The 18943-nt window shown below is 39.0% G+C and overlaps 6 protein-coding genes across 6 annotated transcripts; 1 reads left to right on the top strand and 5 right to left on the bottom strand.

Moving 5' to 3' along the window:
- Positions 1–194: 194 nt before the first annotated feature.
- VTC2 (vacuolar transporter chaperone) lies at positions 195–2681 on the bottom strand (the record flags this gene model as incomplete). The annotated part of the gene is made up of 1 exon (XM_018364829.1): positions 195–2681. One exon carries the CDS (start codon positions 2679–2681, stop codon positions 195–197), a length of 2487 nt encoding a protein of 828 aa, XP_018222532.1.
- An 851-nt stretch (positions 2682–3532) lies between these two features.
- SEC4 (Rab family GTPase SEC4) lies at positions 3533–4180 on the bottom strand (the record flags this gene model as incomplete). Its single annotated transcript, XM_018364828.1, has 1 exon — positions 3533–4180. One exon carries the CDS (start codon positions 4178–4180, stop codon positions 3533–3535), a length of 648 nt encoding a protein of 215 aa, XP_018222531.1.
- Positions 4181–4616: 436 nt separating this feature from the next.
- On the bottom strand, positions 4617–11045 carry BLM10 (proteasome activator BLM10; the record flags this gene model as incomplete). The annotated part of the gene is made up of 1 exon (XM_018364827.1): positions 4617–11045. The coding sequence occupies one exon, from the start codon at positions 11043–11045 to the stop codon at positions 4617–4619; it is 6429 nt and encodes a 2142-aa protein (XP_018222530.1).
- A 391-nt stretch (positions 11046–11436) lies between these two features.
- SMC1 (cohesin subunit SMC1) lies at positions 11437–15123 on the bottom strand (the record flags this gene model as incomplete). Its single annotated transcript, XM_018364826.1, has 1 exon — positions 11437–15123. One exon carries the CDS (start codon positions 15121–15123, stop codon positions 11437–11439), a length of 3687 nt encoding a protein of 1228 aa, XP_018222529.1.
- A 507-nt stretch (positions 15124–15630) lies between these two features.
- Positions 15631–17916, bottom strand: CDC4 (SCF ubiquitin ligase complex subunit CDC4; the record flags this gene model as incomplete). Its single annotated transcript, XM_018364825.1, has 1 exon — positions 15631–17916. One exon carries the CDS (start codon positions 17914–17916, stop codon positions 15631–15633), a length of 2286 nt encoding a protein of 761 aa, XP_018222528.1.
- Positions 17917–18320: 404 nt separating this feature from the next.
- On the top strand, positions 18321–18914 carry WWM1 (Wwm1p; the record flags this gene model as incomplete). The annotated part of the gene is made up of 1 exon (XM_018364824.1): positions 18321–18914. The coding sequence occupies one exon, from the start codon at positions 18321–18323 to the stop codon at positions 18912–18914; it is 594 nt and encodes a 197-aa protein (XP_018222527.1).
- Positions 18915–18943: the final 29 nt, after the last annotated feature.

The following is an 18943-nucleotide window of genomic DNA, read 5'->3' as shown; positions in this document are numbered from 1 at the left end:
CTTTGCTTTTAGATATATATAGATCAGGCCGACAAGGCAAAAGCAAACATCTATATTCGTGCATATATTTGCATTCATGAATAATGCAGTTTCAATACATTTCCTGAAATAAATTATTTGTAGAAGATGACATATATTTTCACTACACAGTACAGATATAAGGATACATGTTCTCAATCGAAAATGCTCGTATATTATTTTTTGCTTGGTCCCATTAATCTGAAAAGATAATCTTGAATTGGTCTTAATACTTCTGGTATTCTTTCAGGAACTTCTAAGTTCTGTATTAGTAATTCTTCGCGAGACCTTGCTGCATTTCTAAATGCCATAACAAAATTAACGACTAAAGTAACAAATAAAACGATCGCAACCAAGACTGGACCAAGGGGTGCATCTAAATGTTGCCCACTTCTTTGTTGAATAATATTGACTCTTTTCATATAGACAGAATATGACCATAAAGCGCAGAATAGTGTTAAAGCAAAATAAACATATGCCATATAATTAGCCAAATTCGGGTATTCAGCCTTCTTCACAGAATTGTAAATTGAGAATGTCAAAACACTCAAAAGAGTGGTTACACTTAACCATCTGTTAAATGTACGTTCATTGGCAAGCCAAACCTTTGCTTCCACGTTGACAGGCCCAGCGTTCTTCAATAAATTCGATGGTTTTTTCACACCAGGTGGCAATTCAATTTCCTCTTCTTCAGAATCCACTCCCATTAACTTCGGATCCTTCCCAGCTAAAATTCTTAGGAAGGTAGCCTTTGGTCTTCTTCTCCGAGTTTGCCTTGATCTTTTCGATTGAGGTTGATCTTGGGTTTCTTCGTCAGATGAGCCGTCAGCCTCCAAATCACCTTGAGAAGTAATGTTTTGAGATTCCTCATGAGGTGCCGGTTCTTGACGTTGGGGTTCGTTTATGTTGGAAAATCTTCTCATCCCATCAATTTTTTTTTGAATCTCCTTTTGTTTTTTCAGTTTTTTCTTTTCCTCCTCGTAAGCTTGCTTAGGATCTTGTCTAATATCCGTTTCCAAGTCTGGTAGCCAGAATGGTAAAATGTCTAATTTTTCATCTTCCCCATACAATGATGCCACACCTTGCACAAAGATAGAGAACTTAGGAATTTCTTTGACCAAATGAGAATTCGTCAAATCGTTTAGCCATTGTCCATGCTTCTTAGGCAGTTTCACATTAGAAATCATAGAATTGCTTGATACTGAAGAATCTAATGAACCTTTGACTTTGATTTCCATGACTGAATATGGAAACTTAGCATATTCACCCTCCCTTAAGAATTTCAAAGGATTTGTGACATTGGCATCAATATCAGTTCTGTGCCAAGTACTAGGATCTCTAATTGGACGTTTTCTGTCAAAAGAGTCTTCTTTGATAAATACAATGTTAGAATCAATAGTAATTCTTACCTTGTCATCTCCAGGAATTTGGAAAGCAGTTCTGGTGTAAACAGTTCTTAAAACTGGCTGCAATTCATCCTTGATGATGAAATCTTGAATATCTTCAAAATCCTCTTTCAACTTTTCCAATTCTCTGTTTGACGTACCACTGTCTTTTAGTTTCTTTAAAGTCTGGTCTTTAAATTTCTTATCACCATCAAAAATAAATCCATTAATAAATTTTTGTTTCAATTGAAGTTTGGTGAAATCAAAGTCCGATTTCCCTGTGGTTTCATCTTCAATAAGAGTTTTCTTTTCCAAGAAAATATCTGGTTTATCAGATAGCTGACCAGTCCACCTCAATCTTAATGTAGGGGCCGAGTTTAACTTCAGTAACTTGTTGTTATACATTTCAAAATGTTCATTGTCGAAATAAAGAGTATTAATAAGTGGGTCAAAAGAACGTGCTCCCAAACCACCGTTTTCTGCATTACTACCACTGGAACTTGAACTAGCCACAATTTCGTCATCATTTAAGATATCCGATTCGAATCTATTGACCAAATCATCGTTTTCGGAGGGAACATTAGCGTAAACCAGTACTGGAAGATGTCTCAAGATTCTTGTTTTGACTTCCATTAAATTGTCATTATGGACCCAAAATTTAAAACTTTTGAGGTTCATGTCCATGTCATTACTGGCGATACTCGAAAACTTAGAAGCACTAGCCAAGGACTGAGACATAGTGTTGAAGTTGCTTCTCAGAATGTTGTACAAAAAGGAGATACGGTACAGCAATGGGGAATATTCTTCCGAATGGGAAGGTAATTCCTTTAGCCTAACCTCTAGCAATGATTTCACAGATGGGTACTTTGGGTGTAGCTTATCGTGCTTCTTAACTATCTTAACGAACCCAGTGAAATTTAACCTTTTAAAATTATCTAATTCACTAGACTCACTCAATAGCTCTTCCAAGATACGTTGGAATGCATCAGAATCTAAAGCCTTGATAGCTGATTCTGAATCTGTTTGTTTTTCCAAATGGGTTAGTCTTTCAATTAGATTATTGTATTTTTTCAGTTGGAAACCGTAAACTTTTTCAAGTTCTTTATCCAACTCTTCGACGAACCTAGACTCATCCGAATCATCCCAGCTTGGTTTCTTATCATCCGCTCCACCTTTCACGCTATCTTCCTTCAAAAATTTCTTTAAGCCTTCATAATCAATATAAGAACCCTTCCAAGGAGGATAAACCTCATTGGCCAATTTCACACCAAACAACATATCCAAATATTACAGTTGCGTTAGATTAAAGTTCTTCTTTTCAGTTTGTTTATAAACGCTTTTCGTTTATATTATCTGTTTATGGCTAATGCTTCTTTCCCAATTATTCGCTTCCGATAGAAATGATATGGCGCCTTTTTGAGAGTCATGATTAGAAAGAAAGAAGTTGGGAATAAGAGATGGAGAAGGGATTAGTTCTCCGCCACTCAGGTATTAAGCCACTTGCATGGACGGTAAAGCCCATCTTGCATTAGCCTTTGAAGATGCTCTATAACTGCAGCGTGTTCATTTCCAGGAGCCAAAACAGCACGTGGGCTCTCTGAATTGCAAGATTATGCAACCACACAGAAACCTTACATAAGCGCAAGCCACTAATTGCTGGATTCAGGAAGTAAACACTGCTATAGCGGGGAACAACAGGCTTTGAAGGTGCGCTCGATCTTATAGTAGTATATACATAAATGCACAGACGTGTGTACGTACACACTTTAACGCAAGGAGCCAAGAGAAGCCGTTGGCAGCGTTCTCCTGTTCGGCTATTTACTGTTTTATTTTTATTCTACACTTGCAATTATTGTGTGATAGCCGTTGAAGGGGAAGCCCATACTTGAAAGTGTGCTAGAACGAATGGTTTTTAATTTGCTAGAAATGTATAGATAATATAAAAGTGACATCTAATATGACTAATATAAAAGTAGTAGATATGGTATACAAAGAAAAAATACAATTATGTATATAAGAAAAAGTAGCTTGCGAAGATTGAGAATAAGAAAGAGGGTCCAACCAGTTACGTTACAGTTTCGATTTGGATCTTCAGCTCATCTCGGGAGAAGGCAATTTTTTTTTTCTTATCAACAGCAATTCGATTTAGAATTGTTTCCACTCCCACTATTGATGCTAATGTTTCCCTCTTTACCATTGCCAACGCCGACAAGTTTATTGCTGTCGATTTTTTCTTGAATCAACCTAGCCAATGTGAAGAAGATTTCGTTGACGTTATCATCGTTCTTGGCACTGGACTCAATAAATGGTATACCCAGCTCCTTAGCCAAGGCCTCACCCTGATCAGCTGTCACCACTCTGGTATCCATATCGCTCTTGTTACCGACCAACAGCAGTTGCGCTTCATCGTTTGCATGCTCATTGACAGTCTTGAACCATTGTTTGATGTTGGTGAAAGTTCTTTCGTCTGTTACATCATAAACAAGAATGATACCCATAGCACCACGATAATATGCTGTGGTGATGGTCCGGAAACGTTCTTGGCCCGCAGTGTCCCAAAGTTGCAACTTTACTTTCTTGCCGTTGATATCAACGGTCTTTATCTTGAAGTCAATACCGATGGTGGTAATGAATGAGGGGTTGAATTTGTCTTCAACAAAACGGACCAATAAACATGATTTCCCAACACCGGAATCACCAATCAGTAAAATCTTCATAATAGAGTCGTAGCTCTTCCCGTTCCCGGAGGAAGCTGAAACCGTTCTTAAACCTGACATTTTTTTTTCTAGTGATTTCTATCTCCCTGGTAACGATATGCCCTCGTGAATGTATAGAATGTATCTACTTTTTTTTCCTTTCCTTGTTCTTCCAAAAAAAAAGTCCGTCGATATGTGAAACTACAATAGATCAAACACCTGGCCGCTGATAAATACGCTGTAATCAACAAGTTCAAGCTCTCACCTTCCCCAACTAGCGTGTTGTGTTTGACATAACCTGTCCCTGCCATTGATCCATTCCCAGTGGTATGAGCTTTCCAGTTTTCCTCAAAATTTTTTGATCACCCGGAGGGCAGCCGTAACGGTACAAATATGCAATAAAATCACAATAACAACCTGCTATTAGCAGAAAGCTTATTGAATTCGGTTTTCATTAGTGAGTACACATCTATATATATATATATACAGACGTATCATTGAACCATGAAGTCATAGATCAAGCGTAGTAACTTCTCCATAAGACACCCTCCAGGTCTTCCAGCTCTTCCGTGTTGAAAGAGACTCTATCGAACTTCCACGTGTCGGCCCTCACCTTCTTGAATTCACTGATGGTGTTCTTGGCAGCTTGCCCAGTCATACCACTGGTTCTGGCCCACGAGGATAAGTTGCTTAGCTGCTTAGGAATCCATGGCGGTAGAGGGAAAACATATGGGAAGGCTGATATAATGGCCCCCAGACCTAAAACGTTACCATGGATTTTGATATCTGTCTTTGATAACTTTTGCTTTTCCTTCGAAGTGTATTTGTTGGCGTCAAGCCCCTTTGCAAACCTGTCGATCAGGTCCAACAATGCTTGGTCTTCCTTCCAGTTGTGAACGATATCAGACAGTATGGCTGCAGCACGCACTCTTACTTCCACAAATTGTTCGTTATACAGGTTGCTCACAACAAATTCCAAGATTTTATTTTTTTCTTCTTCAGTTAGTTGAAGTAATTCTGCTGACAGGAAGTGTTGGATAAAAGCTAGTTGCAGTTTGGTTTGGTTCGACGATAGAACTACATCCGAAGAACAGACATATTCGACGATTCTGGCAACATGATTTTTTCTGATTGGCATGTAGCCCAAGCCAGCGTATAATCGGATAGGGTCCAGACCGGCAAGAGCGCAAACGTCCTTGTGCTTCACTAATCCGATTAGAAATGGTAGCACGTAATCCACCAGGTATGGAACCAATATAACCTTATTAGGTCCCCTTGCCATCTCCTTGATCCAATAAAATATGGTAGACGTCCTGTAGAAGTAGTCGGTCTTGATAAATTCTTGAGGACTCAAACCAATAACACTCTCTGCCATACGTATGATGATTTCAAATTGTTTCTTGATGTACGTGTCCACATTTTCTGGAACTCTCTTTAACGGCAACCCCAATCCATCTGAGTCATTCAGTTCTGCTTCCAACAATGTCTTGGGATCTGATATCGAAGGATTACTTTGATTTTGCACCAGGGTGGTCAATAATTTGGCAACAGCTTGACGGACCTGATCGTAAGGATGGTCAAATACCAATTCATCGAACAGTCTACTAACATCTGGTGCTCTGAACTCCATACTCATCAAAATACTTCTTAACATGTAAATTTTAGAAGTTTGGTGTGTGGCTGCATCAGATTCAGGATCAAACATGTTATCAGCATTGATGAAATGGTTGAAGAACGTCTTGGATCTTCTTAAATCAACCACCGCAGGTAACCACCATGCCAACGTGCTCCAAATTTCAAATGCGTCGTGATTTAATTCATAATCTAAGCATTTTGCCAAAAATTTCTCTATGAAGACATCACGCTTCTCTAAATCAACGGCTGACATAAATTTACTACCACAAACTAAACCAGCTACTATTTCAACGGACATAATCATTGAAGCCTTGTCATCTTTGTTATAATATGACTCACACAGCTCAAATAGTTCTGACATGTTTAGTTCACAGAAACCAGACGATATTAAAAGGATGATTAAAGAAAAGAATGACACATTGCCACTACTAAAAACACCCCTTGTTTCATTATCTTGTACCAAGTTCATTGTTACATCCTTCAAAAATTCTTTCGTCACTAAATGGCCAGTGCTCTTCAACACTTCTAACTCATTCTTTTGTAAATTAACGCTCAAAGTTTTTGACGACATCACATAAATAGGTCTGCCCCAACATAGCCATCCAACAAATGCTCTTGAGTCAATAAAGTACTCCGGATTGTCGAAGTTATTCATTTCCTTAGCAAAATTCTTAGAGAAGTCCGTATTCGAGGTGTCCATTATTTCAACAAAAGATGGATTAAATTCATTTTTATAGGCCCTGCTGATGTCATACTCATAGTCAGAAAGAGAAATTATTTTGTTACAAATTGACAGCAACGACTTTACAACCAAATGTATAATTTCTGGATGCTTAGTAGCAGTTTGTGAGACTATTGAGGAAACTGCGCGTTTGTCGGGCTTACTTTCCAAACTCGATTGGATTTGCGTAACAAAGCGCATAATAAACATTTTTATCTTCCAGCCCATCTCTTTCTCATTGTCCAGTTTATCTAACAGTCTGTTTTGCAAATCGACCAATAGCGAGAGATAGTATTCACGCTTTTTCTTTTTGGCTAGCCTTACGGCTTCAACCTGCAAATTAATTGTACCATCGGGGGGCGCTAAGGGTAAGAAAGCTTCATCAGAAATGACACATACACTGGACGGAATTTTGATACCAATAACAATATCAGTTAAAATCTTGTCTGCGTACATACCAATTTCTAATTCATTTACATGACAGCATTCAATTAGTAGAAATATCAATTTGTCGATGTCTCTATAATCTGTCATAAGCTTTCTATGAACTTTTTTAATCAACAATACATTCAGAATGACTTGGATTTTCATATAATCGTGATCTTTAACAGCTTTCTCCAATATTGGGATCACTTTGTTAATAACGATACCATACGACCCTACCAACTGTTTCATGCAATGTACCAAAGTACCTTGTGCAGGTTTATAAATATCAGGATAAATTGATGTAGCTAAATGTATGATGTCAACCAATAAAAGGTTTTCCAACTTGGAACCTTTTCTATTTGTTGAATGTAATAGGACTCTGCTTTGATGCAAACCGTTTGTCCTAATAGCAAAGTTGGTTCTCGTGAAAGGCTCATTCATATGCGAAAGAGATTGAACGTTCTCGAGGAAATCGATATCAATAAAGGCATCCGGATCTTCATTGAAAACAGTTTCTTGTCCCAAATCTGTAAACCAAACTTTAAGACCATGCAGTAAGATTTGGAACATGTTGGTATTGTTTTCAAAGTTGGCAGAAAGGAACAAATAAAGCTTGTGGAAGAAGCGTCCAATACGTGATCTTACCTTGTGGACTTGTAAGTATTGTGGATTCTGTAGCTTCTCCTCTGTGGTATTTCCAAAGTAATAGTTACAACTGTAGATGTCCAAATCTCTAAAGGCAAGGTCGGAACTCATAGATGAATTACCAGCACCATGAGCTCCTGCAACGGGGGTGTTTACACCGGAGGGCATCTCGGATACCATTTCATCATCAACAATCAGTTCATCTTGGAATTCATCTCTCAGTTGCACAACATCAGAGACACCCGTATTTAATCCTGCTTCAATATCCTTACTCTCGATATACTCTTCGTCATCCTTACCAGAACGGATTTGTTCAATATCGATATCTAGCTCTTGAGGGTCACAATTGTTTTCACGGATATTCTTCAACAAAACCAGTTTCTCTCTATATGACAAGTTTGATTGTGTTCTATACTTGTTAAAATCTGGATCGAAAAGTAAACTTGACCCGGAAAGCGTGTGTGTCATGACTAAAACGTACTTTTGTATCATGTCACTATATTCAGAATCATTTTGGGGAGTCTTCATCAGTTCTTCTACTTTGTTAACACAATAGTCTGTAAGGCTTTCTAAAATACTTATGGACAAGGTTATCTCATCATTGGAAGGAACATGCCATTGGAAGTCCAGGTGCTGTTTTTCAAATCTTCTAGGATCGAACTGCAGTCCCCCCCATCTATCCTCTTTAGAAATTTTAGAATGTTCTGGAAATAGACGACAGTCTGTTATTTCTGTTGTACATAGAGTTGCTAAAGCACTGTGAATGACAATAGATGTGATGACATCTAATGGTGGATTGGTTATGTTGTCATATAAATATTTCATGAAGGTTATCAACTCATCGCTATACTCCAGTAGTGAATTGTGGCATTGTCTCAAGACATCATTTAGCGTAGTCAAATACAAAACCAACTTTACATCTCTTTGCTGAATTTCAGATGTACTTCTAACAGACCCAGCGCCTCTCTTAATTTGCTCTTTGATATGGAATAAAAGAGTCTTGACCAAGTCTTTACTTAAGGCATTATTTCTTCTTACCAATGCTGCCAACGGGATGGTGATTAATTCGTAATTTGGATCCTTTTCCTTGAAGGAGTCATTACTCCAGAAGTTTCTTTGTAATAACTCACCAAAGTAATGGAATATCTTATCGTCCATAGATTCTTGCAAAATCATAGTAGTTTGGTTTATTTTGGTGGCCAAAGAGTCTTCTAAATCCACATCGACCAGTTGGAAGACTTTTTCTACGTACACTTTCAGAATACTTTCAAAAACCGTAGTAGAGGCTTTGAAAGCAACACCCAACTGCGTTTCGTCAGTTGGGAAAGTCTTTGAACTTTCACCGTTTTTGATGTGATAGAAATGCTGCTCGACCAAAGGAAGGGTATGAGATTCGAACGATAAGTAATCTTCTTCACTTGTAAGGTTTTCGATAGGGATGAAAGCAGCAATCGATACAATGCCATTGATAAGGTTGCTTGTCAAATTGGTATCGTTCATATCGAGCTTGGAAACTAGCATTGAAAGAATGTTTGTTATGTGCACACGATATAATTTGTCCATTACAACAAACCTGATGACTCTTGTAAATTGTTTCAAAGAAGATATGATTCTGTGTCTAGAATTAATATATTGGTCGGCCAACGTATCATACAGATCTATCAGTATTTTGTCATAAATGAGGTATGCATTTGAAGGATTCAGTTCTAATAAATATGCGAAACAGGAAATGTAATAGTTGGCAATATCAGGATTTTTATTTTGTGAACCCAGGCCGACTATATTCAAGAAAATTTCGACAATCTCTTCATGACAAGAGGAAGTCAGACATATTTCGTTCGTGATACCATTGGCACATGTTTCTTCTTCATACTTGGCTCTTCCATGATAAGATTTAATGAAGGCATGAATGAATTTAGCATTTGGCTTCGTCCAAAATCCATTGTTAGAAGGATGAATGAATGTTTCGATAGCCTTTGCTAAGCTCAAGAGTTTCTCGAAAAAGTTATCTTTATTGGAGCCGTTGATAGCATAGACGAAAGGCTTCACAGTGCGAGAGTATGAATGTATTTGACCATCAGTTCTAAGGTGACCTTGCAGTCTGTTGAACATAAAAGTCATCTGGTCATCTGTGAAAATCCCAAATTTTCCAAACTCTACCCTGTTTATTTCCTTCCCATGACCATTGCTTAATATCTTGTTATGAACGTCCTTGGATATTGATCCAACAAAATCATACATGTGAGTATCAATGGCCACGTTGGCACTCACTGAACTCCAGATACTGTAGCAGAATGGGAAGTAGTCAATGATTTTGGAATGTATATTATAGTGGTAAGGGACGACAGATGTGATAATGGGCATGATGGCCATCATAGTGGATGGGGCAAGACTAGACAACAAGAAATTCATGGTGTCAACTAATAAATTTTCCTTCGTTTTGTCAAAAAACGGTTTAGCGTTGTGTGCGTGCTTCAAAAGTAATCTGAATAACTGTAAATCTTCCTTCGACGTTAGTTCATATCGAGCATAGTCCGGGTCTGGATAAGGTAAAAACTCGCATAGGAAATCTAACATGGTTTGATGGTCCAACAAAAGACCTTCGTTTTGTAAAAGTTCAGTGAAATTTGTCCTATCGTCATCGGTGTTTACCAGTCTTTCAAACATATCAACGTGCATTTGCCTATACACTTTTTGACCCTGGACGAGTGACAGATAATAATAAACTGTGGCAAGGGATTTCCTTAAGGCMACTGGGAAATCGAAATGCAAACAGTTCTTGAGCTCATTAGTCCAATGGTTGACGTTGACGATAGTAGCAGATTTAGCGGTAATCTTACCCGTGGCATTGAAGTCAGGGCCCGCCAGGTCGAAGTATTCATCCAACTCGTCTTCTAGACCTTCTGCATCGTCGTAATCAGCAATGTCGTTACCAACTAAGTCGTTCTCTGCTGTGTTATTAGATAATCGGAAAAGGTCCGTTTTTAAAGCTAAATCGTCTACCTCTTTCTTCAAATCAGCCAGATCTTTACTGGAAATAGAGATTAACCCTTGTATATCTAACGAACTAATGGCAATATAAAGATTGACTAAGACATGGCACAAGTATTTGGCTTGGTCCTCATGACTTTCGGTCTTATATGGCAAAAACTCTTCAATGGGGAATTCGGGTCTCACCGATCTGCTGAACCATCTAGAGTTCGGATCGTATATATTCTTAGTGTGTTGCGCCTTGTCACTAACATAATCAAGCTTGTAATGCTCCAATCTTTCGTTCAAAAGCGACGTAGAATCCATACCGTTGAACATTTTTTGGTCCACCGTTGGAGTGGCGGACCTTGCTCTCAATGGCGAATCAGGCCTTCCTTCCGATGCAAACAGTCTGGACTTTTTGCGGTTTATCTCGCCTTGCGACGAACTGGGCCTTCCGGGACTTCTCTCTACGCGCTTCAATTGAGAGAGAGCTTTGTTCGTAATGGGGATGGGCGATTTGATATCATCATCATTGTTAGCAGTCATTGGCGGCAACAATCAAAAAAGCAAACGTGAAAAGCTAATTGTCAAGAAACAAAACGGTCGTTTGTATGCTAATGCGGTTGTACAGTTCGGTGTTGTTCTCGAACTACTTCCTAAGATGCAATGTCACTTTCTAACCACTACTTAATGGTAGACTTCTAAAGAATGTGGTACTTCTCCACTGCTGGGAGATGAGAAAGAGCTTAGAAAATTCTTTTCTAAGGGATACCTCGGGCGCCACCCACCGCGGTCGGGTCACCCTGTGAAAATGAGGTTATTGGTGCTATTTGTTACTATCATATTACATTAGCCAGTATGGAGTACGCTATATACTATTATTTATTTGGTGTGTTTAGTAATTTAGTGGTTTAGTAGATGGTTTACTTCCATCAACTCATTCGGCGTAGTTGCTCAAGTCCAAGGTTACGGTCTTGGAGGAGTTTTCTTGTTGCTGTCTGTAAACACCAACGAGGGCGTCAGACTTTTCGAACATGGTGTTCTTCAGCGAAATGACAATGAACTGGAGGTCCGGATTGCGGTGTCTTCTTATGTAGGCTGCGATTCTTTGGACGTTGGTGATGTCGAGAGCTGCGTCCACTTCATCGAGGACGAAGAAGGGACTTGGCTGGTAAGAGTTGATAGCGAATAGAAGAGCCAGCGCGGCCACGGTCTTCTCACCACCAGAAAGGTATTCCATGTCCTTGAATCTTTTCAGAGGTGGAGTGGCATGGTATTTGATGCCCGCATTGAATGGTTCGTCCTCGTCTTCAATGGTCAAAGAGGCATTGCCGCCGGCCAACTCCACCGTGGAATTGGGGTTTTTGGTTAGCTCTCTGTAGATCGCATCTAAATGGTCACTCACGTAGTCAAAAGTCTTTTCGAACAGTTCCTTCCTTTTCTTCTTGATTTTCAAGAACTGGTTCAGTATTTTTTTCTCTTCCGACTTTAGTTCTTCTGTTTCGTTATTGATCACATCGAATCTTTCTTCTGCTTCGTCATACCTCTCTACAGCTCTTGCATTGGGTTGTAACTCATTCAATATTTCGTCTGCTTCAGCAATCTTTTGCTCTAGCTCCTTTCTTGCTGAGTCGTTACTATTTTCTTTGTATTTCTTGGGTAAACCTTGATAATCTACATCAATATTATTAGAAATTGAAATTGCCTCAGAATCTCCGGAAGAAATGGGCAGATCGTCTATTGTCGTTTCCGATAATATAGGTAGATTTATGTTAGAAATTTTACAATTCTTTAACGCTGTAACTCTTTCCAAATCAAACTTCTCGATATCTTCTTTGATACCGTCTCTCCCCCTTTTCAACGCCTGTAAGTTATTATTTAAATCTTCCAGAATGTCCTCGCTGGAATTCAAGTCAGTTTGGTTGGCTATGAATTTCTTTTGCAACTCTTCCAAGTGCGCTTTGTTTTCTTCCAACTTAGACTCTATTGCCTTGATTTTTGTTTCTGTTGCCTCCTCTTGTTCTTCCAAAGACTTCATTTCAATTTGAACATTCGCCAGATCTCTTTGTGCCTTTTCACATCTCCTTTGGGTAGTGTTCAGTCTGTCTGTTTCGAACTGCAGCTTATTCTCCACCGTTAAGATCTGTTTTTGCAATTGTTGCAATTCCTTCGATTGTTGTCTCATTAGTTCGCCGGAATGGCTTTCATACTCTTTAATAGAGAACCCGATTTTCTCTGTAAATTCTTTGAAAACTTCACTTTGTAACGCTTCCTTCTCTTTCTCTAATTCATTTTTAGTCTCTTCCAAATGTCCTAGTTTTTTCTCCAATTCGGTTATCTTTGGTTGGATTTCATTATCTATCAAGTCATTATGGTATTTTATCTCTAGTTTATTTTCATCCAAGGAACGCTTTTGTTGGGTCACCTGAGTTCTCAAACTTGCTATATCGGAATTCAATAGCGAAACACTGTTTTCGACCTCCCTGGCCCTAATGGAACAAGACCGTTGATTGTTGGAAAGCTCGTCTATTTGTATTAGTAACTTGTCCTTCAAGGACATTAAGCTTTGATACTCTTCTTTGTCCCATCTATTATTAGTGTCACCCGATATACCACCTGTCATTAAACCGGCTTTATGAATTAAAGCCCCTTCGATCGTAACTAACTTAGCTCTGACGCCTTTCTTCCATTTCAAATCTTTGGCAATGTTTAGTGTGTTACAGATGATAGAATCACCACATACATACTGCATTGCTTTTTCGTATTCTGGTTCGTAATCAATGGCATTTATTGACAGAATATAGTCCTGTGAATCAGGTAAAGATAATGTGGGTAATTCAGTTTCAATAGTGTCGAGTGGTATGAAGGATGCGGTACCTGCACGTTGTTTTTTGAGAAATGCAATACACTCCTGGGCTACTGTTAAATTTTCTACAATGACAGAATCAAAGTTCCTACCCAAGATGGTGGACACTGCCAGGCCATATTTTTCCTTTTTTGGGTGACAAAGATCATGGACAAGGCCTTTCACCCCAGGAAAAAATCTTTTCAACATTGCTATATTTTCCCTTAATTTTCTTTCTTTCATTGTTTCTCTTTGGTTAGCACTCAAGTCATCGATCTTGACCAAGGTTTCTCTCAATTTGAAATTCAAGTCGTATTCTTGGTTATTCGCGGACTCAATGTCAGATTGTAGCTTTTTTAGTTCATTTAAACGTTCAGTATGAAGGGCATTTTTTTCGTTCAAAGACGCTCTTAAATCATTCAGTTGAGTGTCCAACTTTTCACCCGTTATGAAAAGTTCTTCTGTTATTCTTCTTTTGGATATGTCAGCTCTTTTGTTGAATCTGTCTAATTCATCTACAATTTCCTGTTTATCGTTATTGGAAAGCGAGATTTTTTCTTCTAGGATCGACCCACCTTGAGTTAAGTATTTTTCATGCAAATTATCGTAGGCTTTTAAATCATTTTCATTCAACTTGAACTTATCATAGTTTCTCGCAGATTCTTTGATTTCATCTTCGAAAGTTTTCTTTGATTTGGTTATCACTTTTAGTTGTGTTTCAAATCTCTCTACATAAGATTCTTGTCTTTCAAGATCTCTCTGTAAACTTCCAATTCTTTTCTCGATATGAGATATACGTCTTCCTGCTGCTTGCTGAGGCACTTTTATTAGCCGTAAATCCGAAACTAGCTTTTCTTTATCCTTGACAATATAGTCTAGTTTACTCTTCTGTTTAGAAATAACAGTACTCTCCTTGACAAAGGAAGATTTTGAGCGTTGTAGTGATTTTGTTTCGTTATTTATTCTTTCTTTCAACGATGATATTTCAGAGTTTGATACCGACAACTTATCCGTTAGCTCTTCCTTCTTCTGTTCTAAATGATATAGTTGCCATAGGGCCTGAAATTTTTGTAATTCATTTTTTTTGTCAACTTGTTTTCTGTATTCTTCATTCTTATTGATACCTTCTTTGTATGTTTTCAACTCTCCGTGAATTCTCCTTCTGTTTTTGATGGATTCGGTTGCGGATTTACTTAACTTTTCGATTTTTTCCTTTAACTCATCATATTCCTTTTTGTATTGAATGGAACCTGATACTTCTTCAAACATTCTAGATAAATCCGTGGGAGATTGGGCGGCAATTTGTTCAACATCACCCTGAAACACTAAGAAATTTTTAGCTTTGATAAGAATATTTTCATTTTCTAGGAATATGGAGTAGTCCTTATAGGTGACAGTTTTCCCATCGATCTTATAAGTAGTGTCACCATTTCTAGAAATTAGCCTCGTAAGCTCTACTAGTTTGCTCCCCTTTTGGTAAAATGCCTTCACGTATGCAGAGTTTGGGTTGGAGATAATCGCATCATCGTCACCAGCACTGTCAATATCGTCATCATTACCATCGTTCAAGACCCCCCTATAGATTAAATCCTTTAAGATGTTTGACCTCAAATGATTACTCCGTACACCAAGCACAAACGAAATGGCATCCATCATATTTGATTTACCGGAACCGTTAGGCCCGATAATACTTGTGAAGTTCGATTCACCAAATCCTACTTTGGTGATTCCTCTGTAGGACTTGAAATTACTCAGCTCTAAGCCAACCAAACGCCCCATTGTGCTTCAGTTCTTTACAATTCTGGCGATGGACTCCGGATATCTTGCTTTCAGTAACTCCCTGTGAGATGTGAATAAGAGAATCTTTAATCTTATAAAATTTGAGATTCCATTTGATTTTACGCGTTATTGATACTTTTCTTCTTTCAGGTCACGCGTTTATCACTGTCAACGAAAATGACGGATAATAGCAAAGAAGGGTATAGAAAGGTTGAAACTTTCGCCAAAGAAGATTATAGCGGCTTGTATGATTGGAGTGAGTAGGCTGTTGAATAGTTCTAGATTTACGCAAAAAATCTGGAAGTAATTCGGCAAAATCTTCAAAACATTTGAGAGACAGTACCAATGTCGTAAGGTAAATAACTCTAGGCAGGCGACTGAAAACTACTTAAATACTCACGAAATATGTTTCTTGTTTTCTTTTTTTTACTCGTTACTGGTTATATAGATATTTCTTGAACTATTTATTTAAGTACGAAAATTATGCGTGTTCTTTGAAAGGCTTTGTTATGGTATTATAGTGGTCCTTGCTAATCCTAGAGAAGTAGAAATGGACTCCAAGGATGATGAAGAGGAGTTTGCTGGATTGCTAACGTAGTTGATTTTGGACATTTTGCTGAAGTCCAAAATTTCTAAGAAACTCTGTCCATCTTTCTCCACCGCTGCTACCAGCGTTTTGCCTTTAAAATTAACTGACCAGATCTGATCAGCATCTTTTAAGATGTTTGAATGAACCAGTTTCCCACTTCTTAGATTGTAAATATTGAACTGACCCTCAGATCCACTTACCAAAATATTGTCTGAAACGTAGAACGTTGTAATCGCGCTTAAATTGGTGTGATGATAGGAGAATTTTCTAGAGTAATCGTTTGCATCCCAACCCCTTATCGAACCGTCCGCAGCAGCACTGACTAAAAATTTATCAGACAGTCTTAATAAACCGACCAATGCCGTATGACCGTGTAGGGTATACATGGCACCCAGAATCTTGGCGCATGGGGACGCAGAGTTTGTCGCGTACGAGCATTCTCCGTTATTCCAAATATTTTCCAGGTCCCAAATTCTTATGGTGGAATCCATACTTGCAGAGATACATCGTTTCCTTTTGTGATCATAGATAGTTGAATAGATACGATCTGTGTGTCCACTTAGAATATAAAGACATTTCATTTGGGCGACATCCCATACGATCAGTGTGTTGTCATAGGACCCACTGACAACAATATTACCATGTCCAGAAACAGTTCTTACAGATGCCATGTGCCCTCTTAAAACACCCACAAAATATGGATTTTCCTCCGGGGTATGAAATACCAACGGATAATCGTCTTGACGTTCTGTAGTGGAAGTCTCCTCGGGCAATTTCCAGATGTGTAAGGTGTTATCTCTCGAACCAGTAACAATATACTTGGTATTCTTGTATTCTACTATATCGAGACATCTCACCGTTGAGTTGTGGCCCTTGAACACATGTGTACAACAGCCCTTCTTGATATCCCAAACTCGCACCGTTCTATCGGTGGAACCACTGACCAAGATACCACCATGTACATATTTCAAAGCCCAAACCCCACCATCATGACCTGACAGTTGCAATAGGAATTTTTTATTTATCGAATCATAGATTCTAATCATTTTGTCATCTGCTCCTGTGATGACATAGTTATCTTCAAACTGCAAACATGTAATAACGCTTGTCATATGGCCTCTTAACGTAGTCCTTTGTGGCAAAAATTTCGGATTATACCAATTCTTCAGGATAAACATACTTTCCAGGAAATACAATCTAAGTCGATCTTGTTGTAGAAGTTTTGGGTATTTCTCTGACAGTTTGAGGTTGAATGAGTTAAACTTTTCTGAACTGACAAAGTTTTCAGATACCAGTAGTTTTTTCCATAAGGAAGTGGATTTCTTGATTACCTTGTTCCAACTCTGCGAAACCCTAAGCGAATTTATGATATCATCAAATTGTAAATAATTAAAAACTTTTAGGCTTATTTCAAAAGGTAGAGATGTGATCAGGTCTCTCTTTAGGTTGTCCTTTATTAGAGTTCCCAAATCAGATAGTTCACTCCTATCCATGTTCGCAACTAACCTAAACAACAAATTTTTAAAATACGCGTGAGGTAAATTATTGTTTATTGCAGAGAAAATTTCATCAGACAGGTATTCTGGGGAGATGATAGAATCTTTAGACTCTATTAAATCGGTAATATCGTTGTTTTTATTTCCTTTCGTGGTTTTAGCTAATGGGGTCGTGGTACCTGGAGAAGAAGCTGTCGGCGACAACGGCAGGGCGCCCTCTTCCATGAGATTGATACTATTGATGGCAGTGTTGTTAATGTTGATGTTGGTATCACTACCTGCTGTCGCAGCCGTATTAGTCGCAGCAGGAGCAGCCGATGTATCGTCAACGGGTATCGAAAGACTCTCTGCATCATTAGGTAGCTCTGACAAGTTATGGATACCATCAATATCCATGGATGATTCAACAGCACACTGGAAATTAGGTTGACGAAAGGATTCGTGATTGTTTGACTTTGATCTTTTGAAATTCTCGTGTTCTGGAGTAGACTCACCAGAACCAACAGTTCTTTTCCTCTGGAGTTCACTGCTATCCTCATCACCATCTTGCATGTCAACCACATTGGTTTTCGTGGAATTTCGATGAGTACCAGCGGCAGCAACCACCGCACTACCACTCTCTAGAGTGCTTTTGTCGCTGGACACACGGTAGTTATAGGGAACAGGAAGTTCACGCAATGGAAACTCAGCTAGGGGGAACGGACACATGACTTCGCAGCGCAACTTTTACCTTTCTTCGATTGTTTATGCGTAATTTTCTTCGAACCGCAACAAGTTAAGTGGGGAGAAGAAAAGAAATACTGGAAACGAACTACCTTTTTCTAAAGAAGCACTATATCTTAAGCACACAGACACAGACACGTTTTATTGAGTAATCTGGATTCATATAACAGTATATCGTCTTTTTCCTTGTGAGAAATACAAGCCTTCAGACGTTTTAACGAATTTTGTATTATTTCAACAGGCTTTTGTTTCGTCCACCAGAGCGAGCCGGCTCTGCCTGAAGGAAAAACTTTAGAAAACTCGTGATAGATAAAGGGTTTCTTTCGAGCTCTTGTAGCAGGTTTAACCCAACAAGTAAACGTTAAAGTCCTAGAATATTAGTGTAAGTGATGGGACAAAGCAAGAGTAATCCCCCTCAAGTGCCTTCTGGTTGGAAGGCGGTGTTTGATGACGAGTACCAAACTTGGTTTTATGTAGATTTATCGACGAACAGCTCCCAGTGGGAAGCACCCAAGGGTACCACATGGTCAAGACCTACAGGTCCCCCACCAGGTGCTAGCAATGAGAAAAGTGCACGTCAACAGGCAGATCAAGCTCCTCCAGCGTACTCTTCACAGTCGCAACCTCAGGCGCAAGCTCAGCAAGCTCGCTACTATCAGCCCCAACAGGCTCAATACCCTCAACAACAACAAGCCTACTATTCACAGCAACCCCCCATGGCAGCAGCAGCACCACAGCAAGCATACTATGGTGCCGCCCCAAACGCTAAGAAAAGTGGTGGGCGTAGCAACGCCATGATGGGTGGTCTACTCGGTGTTGGTGCTGGTTTATTGGGTGGAGCCATGCTGGAAAATGCATTTGATAACCACGACCAAGATAATGTCTATGTCGAAAACAACTACTACGGTGATGACAATGGTGGTGACTTCGACGGTGGCTATGACGGCGGATTTGACGGCGGATTTGACGGTGGAGATTTTTAATGAAAGGATACTTTGATGAGCAAGAACGA

This window comes from Saccharomyces eubayanus, chromosome VI (genome assembly GCF_001298625.1).
Source record: "Saccharomyces eubayanus strain FM1318 chromosome VI, whole genome shotgun sequence".
Classification (NCBI taxonomy): domain Eukaryota; kingdom Fungi; phylum Ascomycota; class Saccharomycetes; order Saccharomycetales; family Saccharomycetaceae; genus Saccharomyces; species Saccharomyces eubayanus.
The sequence above is the reverse complement of the archived record's forward strand: the minus strand, read 5'-3'. Positions and strand labels throughout refer to the sequence as shown.